At 46.3% G+C, this 12,789-nt stretch overlaps 1 protein-coding gene across 4 annotated transcripts in view; it reads left to right on the top strand.

Moving 5' to 3' along the window:
* FGF12 (fibroblast growth factor 12) overlaps nt 1-10,823 on the top strand; it is a 236,277-nt gene extending 225,454 nt beyond the window's left edge. For all 4 annotated transcript variants that reach the window (XM_053986048.1, XM_053986046.1, XM_053986049.1 and 1 more), the window contains 2 exons: nt 1,400-1,598; nt 10,298-10,823. In XM_053986048.1, the coding sequence (XP_053842023.1) occupies nt 1,400-1,598; nt 10,298-10,416 (318 nt within the window). In that variant the 3' untranslated portion in view covers nt 10,417-10,823. The remainder of the gene's footprint in view (nt 1-1,399; nt 1,599-10,297) is intronic.
* The last annotated feature ends 1,966 nt before the right edge of the window (nt 10,824-12,789 follow it).

The following is a 12,789-nucleotide window of genomic DNA, read 5'->3' as shown; positions in this document are numbered from 1 at the left end:
TGCTTTCTGCTGTGCTTCATCTTCTGTAGCTTCAAGCCTGCCAGTCTCTGCGGGTCTGTTGCACACAGGATTTATTGTCACACCAGCAGAATTTTATATAACCCCCAGATCGCTTGGGAACACATTCCTGAGTGTTGCTGAATGTTCAGAATGTTTGCTCTTGAACAAGGTCTGCAGTAAACACGTGGCATTACTCCAGATGCTTTGCTCAATGTTGGTCATGGGTTTTGCATTGGCAAGGCTGGAGAAGCTCCCAAAGACTTGGGAGTGGCTAAGGTTTGGGAGGGAGCACCACTTGCCTTTAGAAGCATGTGCCTTTACTTACAGGCCTCAGAAATGCCTTGTCTGGGACCTGTAAGAAGGAATTTTTTTTCTGAAACAGTTTTGCTTCAGAAAATCAATTTTCTTTGTGGCTTGAACTTTTTTTACAAGAACAGTTTTTAGAAAATTAGTGGGAGAATTTGTTCGGCCAGGATAGGTTTTCTGCTCAAAGTCTGGGAACAAAACCCAACCCACTAACAACCACATATGACTCACTGAAGGTTGGGGAGCCCACTGTTACAGAATCCCCTGGCCATCCAGATCTTTTAAAAAAGGTTTAATGTTTCTCTGTTTTGAAAATCTTGAATACTGGGACATAACAAGTACTAGTCCATAGCTGAGTGTAGTTTCGTCCTGGAGACTTCATGCAAAGCTAGGGAAAGTGGCAGTGGCACAGCCACTCCCACAGCCATCACAGGCTTAGGGGATGTCCTGGACAGATCCATATGTGCTTTGCTCCAGGGCAGGTGTGGAAATGCTCCTCAGTACCTGCAGAAATATTTATGCCAGAAATCTTGAAAATTACTTCTTTCTCTTTATTGAAAGATTTCTAGGCTTTGTGCCAGCATTTCCTCACACTGCTTTTGAAATTAAATGGTTTACTTGCTTTTGTACTCTCATTTCTTTGAATCCTTTTAAATGGTTCAATAAACTGCCTTTTGTCTCTAAGAATTTGAAGAAACCTCAATATCTTAGACAACAAGCAAATTGTACATTTGCCCATCACAGGGAGGGTATGACCAAAGCCAGGGGAAGGCATCAGGAACAGCAAGGGTGTCTCTGCTTCTCAACTATCTTTTTCTTTCTTTTGCTTAGTATTAAAGTCTAAATCCTGGCAAATTTCTGGCTTTTCCTGCACATTTTTCGTGCCTGTTCACAGTAGGCTGTTTTGCAAAGCACAGCTCTGCCAGGGAAGGACAGCCTTGCCTTTCAGCCAGGAGTTGTCTAGATGGGAGCTGGCAGTGCTGATGCCTGTTGTGTTCTGTTGCTAACTGCAATGCGTGATGCCTAATTTAGAAGATCAGTGATTATTAATTCTTCCATTGCTTTTTCTTCTTCTCTCTCTCTCTTACTGCAGGATGTTTTCACACCAGAGTGCAAATTTAAAGAATCTGTCTTTGAAAACTACTACGTTATTTATTCTTCCACGCTGTACCGGCAGCAAGAATCCGGACGAGCGTGGTTCCTGGGACTCAATAAAGAAGGTCAAATTATGAAGGGAAACCGAGTGAAAAAAACCAAACCCTCATCACATTTTGTACCCAAACCCATTGAAGGTATGGAATCTGCCCACTTTCTCCCTTAGTGGGATTTGGGAAGGGGGAGGTAACAATTTCAGAGTTGGAGTTTCCTGGGTAGGGATGTTGTGCTTCGAGACCAGAAGGCAAGAAGAAATGTTTGTAGCACTTCAGATAAATGATGGGCTGCACTGCTAGCATTTCCCCTGCTTTCCTTCTAGCCTCAAAGGGGTTTCTTAGCTTTGGGGGCTAAAGGATGAATTTAAAAGTTCAGCAACACAAGAAATTACTGGTAAAGAAAAGCAGCCAGCAGTTCCAAAGGAATGTGATGCAGCAGTGATCATAATGTTGTCTTCTCAGAGGATATTGCCAGTGTATTTCCAGTCCCATATAGAGTCAGAAGAGACAGGATTTATCTCACCTGATTTTAGACTTTGGCACTCCGTTCATAGTAACCAAAGAAAAATGGGTCCTATCAGCACAGCTGTGGATGTTCTTTATATGTCTACCCTGAGATTAAATCTGTTTTTTCTCATATGTAAAGATATCCTAGTTAGTCATTGGGGGGTAGAGTTGTTGTCCAAAGTTAGATGGGATGCTGTCATGCCATATGTCTTCATCACAGTGTGAGGCTTCAGTGAAAGTCATGGAGTTGAAGTTCTGCCCCCCTGCTGATGCCTGTACACTCTGAAGTGTGCCTCAGGCTCCTGCCAGGACATTTTGCTTTTTGTGGACTGGCCCCTGATAAATGGAGAGATAGTGTGATAAGCCTAGTACTTAACTTGATTCTGGAAATGGCACTTCTTATCTCTTGCTTGGGAAAAGCACTACTTGTCAATCCCCAAACTAGGTATGCCTTTCTGACCCCATCTTTGTCCTGCCATTTGTCCTCTTCAGGGACACAGTAGCCTGGAGCTGGCCTTGGCTGCACAGCTCTGTGCTCCCTCTCACTACTCCATGTTGGCTGTGGGAGAAGGTTTGAACTGCTGCTCCCCTAACAGGTACCACTCACAAGTGCTGGAGGCTACAGCTCATTCCACACAGCAGTGGCCTTTTTAAAAGTTTCCCAGCTCAGGGGAGGGAAGTTGTCAGTGTAAGGAAAAGGCCATCTGAAGCAAAGCAGTAGAGAAATTCAGTGCAGCATTCCTGGAGTATCTGTGGGCTTTGCACAGGAAATGGAAATGTTGAAAGAGCAGAGAATGGCTTGGAGCTGCTTGTCCTGTGCTTGTTTTCAACAGCTTCTCTGCAGCCAGGAGCCCTTTGTTGTTTATCTGAGGCATTAGTGGGATTGGTACCCTAAGCCCTCCTGTGTTGCTAAGGAACAGGGCCTGCTTCAGGCATGGAGTTGGTCACCAGCTTCTCTCTTGCCTTGATGGAGGAGAGTCTTTTACAAGCACCAGCTTTCACAGCGGGGTTTCCACCTCCTTCTGGTATTTCCTCACTGCTTGGCTGGGCATTGGCACTGATCAGTGGGATCCTTTGAACCCAGGCTTCTTTTTTAATCTAGCATGCATGGCGGCTGCTGAACAGCTCAATAGTTTCCTTCTGCATTCATTAAACTAGGCCATTCCTGTGGCTCTCCTCGTGGAAAGCCTTGCCTTAACAGAGCTGCCTGACCCACGGCAGAGATCTCATTTCAGCAAATGCCGCTCTGGCTTTCATTTTGAGTAACCCAGCCCAGCCTGAGAGCTTCCCTTTCCTGCAGTTGCATCCTCCCACACTTGCCTCAATCGCAGCTGTCACATAACCTCCTGAGCAGTGAGCTTTGGAAGTTGGCAGCCAAATTAAGGGCTCCTCCACTCCTTCCCTCCTCCACATGCTTTGCAGTCAGGCTTTGTGAGCGCTGCTGTATCAAAGAGCTGGCAGGCTCCCAAGCCAAGGCACGTGTCAGCTTCCCAAAGCATTCAGCTGTCTGGGACTGTGACTCCAGACGGAGGACTCTGTTCCCAAGCCTGAGATTCATTGTAGGTAGCAGAGGCTGGTGGGGAGGGTTGGAGTAAAACGGGCTCATCTCCACGTGACTTCTCTGCACCGCATCCATCAAAGTCCCCGTGAGCAGAGCTTGCAAGCAGAGATGTTACAGAAAAGGGGCAATTCCTACCCTGTTTTAACAGCTTCTTTCTCTGTGTTATGACTCCAAGGAAATACTGAAAGCACTCTACTGCTGTATTTGCATGTCAGTTCTGCAGAATGCTGTGGCTTGCCCCAGGTGTGTGGCTTTGCTGCTTATTCAGGACACAGTTTCCATCCACAGGAACTTTGCAACTTCCATCCACAGTCACACCCCCAGGTTTCCTGTTACTGGATACCACCACCAGCATTAGCTCTGTCCTGTGATGGCTGACACAGGAATGTGTGTGAGGAGGAATCTGCTCCCCCTGTGAAGGAGAAGTGCCACATCCATTGCTAGGAATCACTTCACCTACCATTCAATAGCAATTATATCTGAGATGAAACTTCCCTGTTGTTTCTGATATACAGAAAAATTATGTGGCAGTTTAGTGAAGAAAGGGTTCACAGGGAAGGGAAACAGAAAAAAGCCCAGATTGTTCCCTAAGCTCATTTGATTCCCATTGCTTCATCCTGCTCTCTGAATTCAGAAGTCTCCTTGAAATTGCAAATGGACAGTAAACTTATACATAAATAAGAAATACACTCACAGATAATTTCTAAATACTCAGGGGAGCACATATGCATATATACACAGTGGTATCTATGTATGGATGTGTGTTATCCATGGCTTTTAGCAGCTATGGCTTTCTGCTGTGCTAAACACTCAGAGTGTTTTGACTCATGTAGATTGGCAGGATGCTGGAGGTATTTTGTACAACATTCAGTAGATACCAACTGGAAAAGTTTTGGGTTTTGGTTGGTAGGAGTTTTTTTAGTTTAGTGTAGGTAGGATTTGTTTGTTTTTGGAAATAAGATTAAGCTTAATCAATATGAAAGCACAAAAAACTTACTAAGTAATAACAGGGGAGACGTTAAGTTCTTCTCCCATCTGTGCACAGACAAAGCCAAGGCAAACAGCCTGGTAGGCAGCAGTTGATGTACTGTGTGGTGCCAGTTTTGCTTCAAAACACACATACGCAACACATTTCTTTTGATATTTTTATTTCTGATCACAGATTATTCAAGCTAAATGAACCCTAAAGGGAAGACATCAAGATTGAACTAGACGGCACAAGAAATGAGCTTAATTGTCATTTGGACAACAAGCAATCTTTTAGAGAAATTTCAGTCTCTTTAAGTGTCTGTAATGATTAGTGCAGGAGCAATCCTACCATCCACAGTGCCTCTTATTCTTCTAAATATCCAAATCCCTCTCAATGTGAGAAATTTCCAGTCATTTAAGTAAGAATATTATCAAATGCTTACTGTGGATGTGCTTTGTTATTTATATTTCCTTCTTCTTGTAGACATAATTTCCAAATGTAACTCTCCCAAAGAGTTACATTTCTTCTCCCTCCTGGCCCAAACCAGAAAACATTTAGGGTGGCAAATCTGGCCACAGAAACAGAAAACTTCCTCCAGGTCAGCAGAGCTCTGAATTTATGGCGCTTCAGCCCTCATGATGTGAACATGTCTCAGATACAAAGGTGACCTGTTAATGGCTAGTCTGGATCCATTTATTACTACTGATGAGTATCCAAGCAGACAGATCTTTCCCAGTGTCATTCCTCAGGGAAATAACATCCAAGTTTTGTTAAGGCAGAGTCCTCAGATGTTGTAGAGAAGTACAAGACTGTTGACTAGGAAAATGCAGTAGGCCTCGTGAAAATGCTTCAAAGGTATCACCTTAATACATAAAGCATAGAGTCATAGGAAGTCTTGAGTTGGAAGGGGCCTTAAACAACATCTAGTCCCAACTCCCTGCCATGGGGAGAGATGCCACCTTCCCCAGATTAGGCTGTTCAGGACCTCATCCAGCCTTGCCTTAGGCACTTCCAGGGATGGGGCACCAACAGCTTCTCTGGGCAACCTGTGGGAGTACCTCACTGCCCTCACAGAAAAGAATTTCTTCCTAATGTCTGACCTAAATATGTCCTTTTTTAATTTAAAACCATTCTCCCTTGTCCTGTTACTACCTGCCTGTATAAACTGTTACTTTCCCAACATCCTAAAAAGTATTCTTAAAAAATCAAACCTCAAAATCTCCACACTCTGTAAGTCTTTGCTAACACAGCTCCTCTCTTGGGTCTGTCTTCCAGGTGGGCAGGCTTTGGTATGTTTTCTATGCCACACTAACTCACATTCATCTATCAGACTCCTGATCATCTTATTAGATGGCAAATGTGATGTATTTTAACCATGGTTTTGCTTGGATTTTTGCCATCCTGTGCTGCCTTTCTTATCTGAACAAAATGTGATTCCACCTGGCAACATCCTTTACATTTTACCACCAGACATACACGAGCTCACATACCTCTGAAATGCATCAGCTGGGATTTAGAACATGGTAATTAGAGGCAGAAATAGGGTGCCTAATCACTCACACCCTGGTGCCCCTGAGTGCTGCTGCTCAGGCAATTAATTCACCAAAGCATTGGCAAATACAGCCACTCGGGCAGACACCAACACCCAGAGCTGTGGTATCTGTCCAGGCAAGGAGCCTCCTCTGGGCTGCTACCAGAGGATGTGCTTCCAGTCCGGCACCATCGGGCACATGGTGATCCTGCAGGGCTGCCCACCTGCTGAACAGAGGCTTAGAAAAGTTTTGGTTCCTCCTGACTCACAAGGGTCTGAGACAAGGAAAGACACAGAGTGAAGATGGATAGATGGGAAATATCTAATGTGCTTAATAAGCGTTTTGCCGTATTCTAGAGAAAGGAAATGGAGTTTGTTGCATCCCCTGAACCTCCTCAACTTGCAGTGATGCCAAGTGAGAAATGCTAGGGTCAGGACACAAAACTATGCTTTCCAAACTCAGGCAGTCCCTGATGCCCAGGGTGATTTCAGTGTCATCATGTGGGTGATGTGCCAGTGCCGTGTCTGGGAAACAGAAATGAGAGTGTGATCCTGTGCCAGCATGTAGGCAAGAGTTTGAGCTGTTTCTGGGTGACAGGCGGCCCCTTCCACGCCTTTGCCTTCAGGAAGTATGGTCCCTGCCACCCCCGTCCTCCTCACTTGTACCCTCAGTCTCCTTCCTAATTGGTGAGTTTGTTCTTTGTGCAAATTATTCCCTTGTGCCTGTGAGTGGTAGGCACTGCTGGTTCACAGGGGAGCAGGGAATCAAAAGCCACAAGAACCAGACATGGGCACAGCTCCACAGCTCACCCCCTTCCATTAATGCCTGCAACTCTTCAGCAGATCAAGCTAACAGCACTTTCCAATTAAAACATGAATATGGATGTGTTGATTGGAATCTGGGGCATAGGAGCTGATTATCTGATTGAAACTCCAAAGCATTAGCTTGGTTTCTAGACATTAAGGGCTGTATTTGGCTTGGTGTGTGGGTGTAGGTGGGTGGGAGAAGCAAGGCAAAGCAGGGAGGGAACTCTTGTTCTAGCTGAATTGCTCATCCTTCCAAAGCTCCTTGTGCTGTGTGCTCCAGCAGACCTCCCAGGTGTCCGGGCATGTCTGTCACACTGCTGCTACTTCACCTCAGTGCAGGTGACAGGGAAGTGTGTCTGCACACATATAAACACAGAGGGATCCCAAAGAGACCTGCCAGTGAGTGCTACAAATCCTGGAGCCCAGCGATGTACTTTCAAAGCTGTGAAGATCAGGGCACTCACAAGAGTCCATTTGCAAACACCCCCTCCCCAGTCCATGACTAACATCTCCTTGCGTGAGTCACGCTCAGACTCCCTCAGTACAAAGAGGAACAAGCTGCAGTCCAAGAGCCTGTGTTGCACAACATGTTGGGCTGTCTTTGAAGCCCTGTGCCTGTGCAGTTGTAGGTGTACACACCTGTGTGCCACAGTGCAGGGGGTTTACAGCCCCTGCTGAGCCATGGCCACAGCTCAGCACATGTGCACAAGCATCTTGAGTAGGAGAATATCCAGGCATCTCTTGTGCATGATGCCATGTAAGTACTGCATACACTGATCCTTCCTGTAGGTGTACATAAATACTGAAAATATGCTTGTCCTATACTGCTACAGATTTTCTGGCACGGGCTGTTGGCACAGCCTGTCTGGTACAGAGGCTTTGATAGCTCTGTCTGAAAAGCTCCATGTGAGCAGTCTCCAGCCATGCCCCACATCAGTATTTGTATCCTGCACTAGACTGGAAGATAAAACTTTCCTGCCTTATTTGCTTGCCAGGTACAGGGTTTCTTTCATTTGTAGCTTCAAATGTTGTTTACTTCAGTAACCTGGTTTATATTCTTTACTCTGTGGCCCTTGTTGGCAGCTCAAGGTTTTTGCCCAAAGGCCGTGGTGAGAGAGGCAGGGAGTTGAGGAAAGGCAGCATGCCATGGTGCTGCTGCAGCATTCACCTGTGCTCAGTCCTTGTGGTTAAGCATCTGGCCCAGCCTGATGGGTTACTGGGGATGGGTGTGGGTGAGATGAGCTTGGTTCTGGGGAAAGAACTCACAGAGATCCCTCCAGCTCCAGCTTGGGACCAGAGAGGTCAGGATGAAGGCAACAGTGCACTTGAGACAAAACTTTGTGTATGGAATGTCAGGGGCACTGGGACAACACTGGCACAAATACATAATTCTGCTGGGCAAGCATCACATCTGAGAATAAGGTGAGTCACAGAAGTGATGCACACCCTCAAGTGCTATCCAAAGACTGCAGCTCAGAGTAAGAAATCACAAGGGCACGGGTTTTCCTCAGTTGTTAACCATTTCATACTTTCTTTAGGATTTTATTGGGTACTTTGCCACAACAGGCAAATTCACCATCACCATGTTGTTGAGTGACACTTTCCAAGGTGTGAGTGGCAGCTTCAGGACTGAAAGGGGACGTGAGAGCCCTTTTCCATTTGTTGCTGCCATGCTACACATTGTCCTTGCAGCATGCAGACAGCATCCATTGTCTGGACTTGATGGGCAGTCCCAGCCCGGCTCATCCTGGCCCAGACCCATGGGACAACTCCTTCATTTTCTCTTTTTTTTTTTTTCTAATTTTCATGAAAGAAATAGCTCCAGTAGCAGTAACAGTTTGCAGAGCAGTACCTCCTTTCAGCCTTGCTGGGAAGACCAGTGTGTGTGTGTGTGTGTGTGTGTGTGTGTGTGTGTTTAAACTGCTTTGAAAGCCTTGCATGAAAAATATTCCATGGGAAAAGTAATATTTTTCACTGCTTATATATTCAATTCAATATCCCTCCTATTAATATACAGTTGACTGCACTTTATCTTTGTCCTGTATTGTTGCACAGTGCTGTAACTGTTTATCTAGTCAGGAGTAAAAGCACAGAGCAATAATGTCATTTTCAGCCTGCCTCTAATTGCTAGGATTTATTTGGAAATCAAGGGATATTATAGATACAAGCACTTTACATTGCCTTTTTGTACATGGGGTGGTTTTTTTTTTTATTATTTCTTCAGATAATTTTTAAAGTTTTATTCATGTTCATTACCCAGAACCAAACCCTGATAGGTTCTATCCTGTGTTGGATAGAGCCTCTGTGCCATTGTTTGTGATGTGACAACTTCACAAAATGAAGCAATACACAATTATTTCTTCATTTCCTAATTTTTGCAAAGATCTGGACATGACATTTGCAGTCTGGACCTGCCTTATGTTCTCATCGCCTCTGTGCCTGCCCTTGAGATGCCTCACTCTTTCAATCCCATTTGCACCCTGCCACATTTGCAGTGAGCTCATCAGAGATGCTCTCCTTGGTGTGAACAGCTCGTGCCCCTGCTCTGGCACACCTCACATGGCACGAGGACAGCCGTGAGGACTTAGTCCACGTGGTGAGCTGGATAAATGCTTTGTCCTGCCCAGGACGTAGGGATGAGCCATGCCTTGGGCAGACGTTGCCTTCTCCGGCTGTCTGGGCTCCAGCAAGTACATTTTTATAGGACACACACTGCATAGCCAGGGGCTGGAGAGAAGGTGCCCTCCAGCCACCCTGTTCTCAGGTGCTGCCAGACAACCACAGAAAGCTGGGACAGCTCCTGACTTGCTGTCACTGAACTCATCCCATGTGTCTGCGCACAGCCCTGACCTTGGCTGGCTGGCTTGATTTACAGAGGAATAAATAGGAAGTGCCGAGAGCAGACCTCGGCTCTTGGCCGACAGAGCCAAATGGGCTTGAGTCACCACTTGAGATCCACAGCTCAACACCCAGAACACTTGCATGGCTCAGATGCAGGTGTAGTTTTGATTCAGGTCTCTCAAGGGCTTTTGTTGCAGGTCAAGGGCTGGGAACCAGGTCATTCTTCAACCATCTATAGTTAGATGATAATCAGCATCTCAAGGCAGTACATGGCTCTGTGAGCTAAAATGTTTATTTTATATATATGAATATAACATGAAAAAACTGTAAAACACATAAAACCTAGAAAGAAGAAAGATTTATCTGTGAGCAGTCAATCTGCTGTTTCTCTCTGCCTTTGAAAGAATACAGAGACAGAAGCAAATGGCAGCAAGGACAAGTGAACAGATCCTGCTTGGTAACATGATCTGCTGCTGGGTCAGTAGGGGTTTTGTAAGTGTGGGGGTGTGTGTGTGTGTTTGCAATGGGGCTGGAATCCAGCATCATGTACAAAGAAATAATTTGTTGTGGTCATGACTGTCTGTGACTTCAGGGCTGTTAACAGGTGTCTCTTTTGTTTGCAGTGTGCATGTACAGAGAGCCATCGCTGCATGAAATTGGAGAAAAACAAGGACGCTCAAGGAAAAGTTCAGGGACACCAACCATGAATGGAGGCAAAGTTGTTAACCAAGACTCGACATAGCTGACAAATACCCTCCCTTCTTCCAACTCCTCCCCTCCCACCCACCTACCCACCCCACCTGGTGAAACCACACTGAGATGATGACAACTGGGCAAGGCAGGACCTACCGGTAGTGGCTTGGAGTGTGAACTCCAGAATCTTTCTTTGTGTAGGACGAGAGAATCGAAACCCAGATCCTGTCTGTTGCAGCGTTTTAAAAAACAACAACAAAAAAAAGTGAAGAAAAAATGTTTTAAATCAGGACTCCATTAACATTTTCAAAAGCAAACTGTTTGCTCTGTGATCAAAGGGGGAAAAAAAATCTCATCTCTGCATAATAATAATAATAATAATAATAACTAATAAATATAATAATAATAATAAAGATGTTACCTTTAAAAATAAAACAAAGCTTTTGGAAAATTGAACTTAGCATATGATGTGCAACAAACACATGGGAATTGCACCCCCCTGTGACTGTGCTTTCTGTCTTATCCTTTCACCTCACATTCACACCACTGTTGTTAACATCCTTGCTTCCCTGGGGATGGATGGGATTTTTCACAAAGCAGGAAAGGTGGGGGTACATTATGACTGTGTTTGCTCTGCTATCAGTAAAATATGGCCTGCCCGAATTAGGAGCCTGGCAGTTATGGGCAATGAAGCAGCTACTCTTTATTCAGCCTTTTCTATCTACATTCAAACCCTGCATAGTTATTTGTTGCTAATGTCACTCCATGAGTATGTTCGACCCAAGTCTGGCATTTTATGACTTTTTATCATAATTATTTATATTTATAGGCTTGCTTTACTGTATTAGTTGCTAGGGGAATTTCAGAAATGGGTTTTCAGGTCTCATAGGATGAAACAATCATATTTATTAGGGTAGAGTTGGAGATAAAGGGCAGGAGGGATAGCTGCTTGCTTTAAAATATGAAACAGATCAAGAAATGCTGCTGAAATCCTTGCTGTCAGATGGAAATGGTAAGGCATGTGCTGTATGAGAGGGTAACAGGATTTCAGCAATGGAAAGAGGGATCTGAGGATGGGAGGAAGCAGGTATAGGGAAATATGGGTGGTTGTGCCTGTCCATTTGTGCGAGGATGAGGACATTTCCTTCTAGCAGCTGGGGTCTCCCTAAATGTTCGGGCTCCCCACATACCACACGTGTTCAAAGCAGAGGCTGCAAACCCCTCCAACCCCCAGAGGCTCCAAACCTCTCAGACCCCACAGCCCCAGTGTGATGGTCTGAGGCCCCTGAGATGCTGCAGCAGCCTGGATATGGGTGTGGGCACGAGTCCTGTCAGTGTCAGGGCTGCAGATGCTGGAGCAGCACTTCAGAGGTAACGAGTTCCCAAGTGGGAAAAGGCCAGGAGGAGGGCAGTGGGGTGAGGGATGCCCAGTGCTGAGCCCACCTGCAGCAGCCAGGGCTTTCGTGGGGACTGCCAAGGCTCTCCCTGGCTGCTGATTTCTCTCCGTGTGGGTCGGGGGTCAGCAGTGACCCCTCGCTGCTGGGTGGGACTGAAGCAGGGCAGTGTGGGCTGGTTTCCTGTTACAGATCACACACGTTAACTCCAGTCTCTGGCCACTTTGGGCAGCCAGGCCCTGCAGGCACGAACAGCAGCAGCAGTGCTGGAGTTGCTGTGACAAAAACAGGCACTGCCCTGGATGAGGGGCCTGGGAAGCCTTTGCTGCTCAGCCATGGGCACAGGGCCTGCAAGGGGTGAAAACAAAAGGAAAAAGCAATCACTCAAGGGCCTGGAGAGGGAACAGCACAGTTCTTTATACACAGGGAACCGGCCTAAATCCTTGCAGTTACAGGCTGGGTGGGCACCTGTGAAATTCCAAATACCACCTTAATTGTGGAGACACCTGTGCCATCCCAGCCGATGCCTCAGCTGGCTGGCAGCCACACAGGCAGAGCTGCTGCTGGCAGTGCCAGGGAGAGGGGAGTGCCAGGGCTGGCCACAGTGCTCCTGCAAAGCCACATCTGCCCTGGTGCCTCCCTCCCCACACACGGCGATGTTGGGGCGCGTCAGGGCTCGGTGAGCGGCTTCGTACGGGAAGCAAAGAGACAGCCAAAGCTCAAGGTTATGGAACATTCCCAGGATCAGCATGAAAGAATGGATTTCAAGCATGTCCTTTCGTGTTTTGGAAAAGCTGAAACCTTGAAATAAAGAGCCTCTTGCCACGGCTCTGCTGCCCAGTGCTGCACCTACAGCAGGGAACCCCCCTGTGCTACGCATCATGTCAGAGTGACTTACTGCTGCCCTCCGGCCCCACAACACTGGAGCAAGGTCACTATCACGTGTTCAGCTTGGGAGCACACACCCAGCCCCATGTGATGTAATTCACTGCCTACATTTCATCTCCCTCACAAACTAGAGAGCACCC

This window comes from Vidua macroura, chromosome 10 (genome assembly GCF_024509145.1).
Source record: "Vidua macroura isolate BioBank_ID:100142 chromosome 10, ASM2450914v1, whole genome shotgun sequence".
Classification (NCBI taxonomy): Eukaryota; Metazoa; Chordata; class Aves; order Passeriformes; family Viduidae; genus Vidua; species Vidua macroura.
This window is presented reverse-complemented; position numbering and strand designations above follow the sequence as displayed.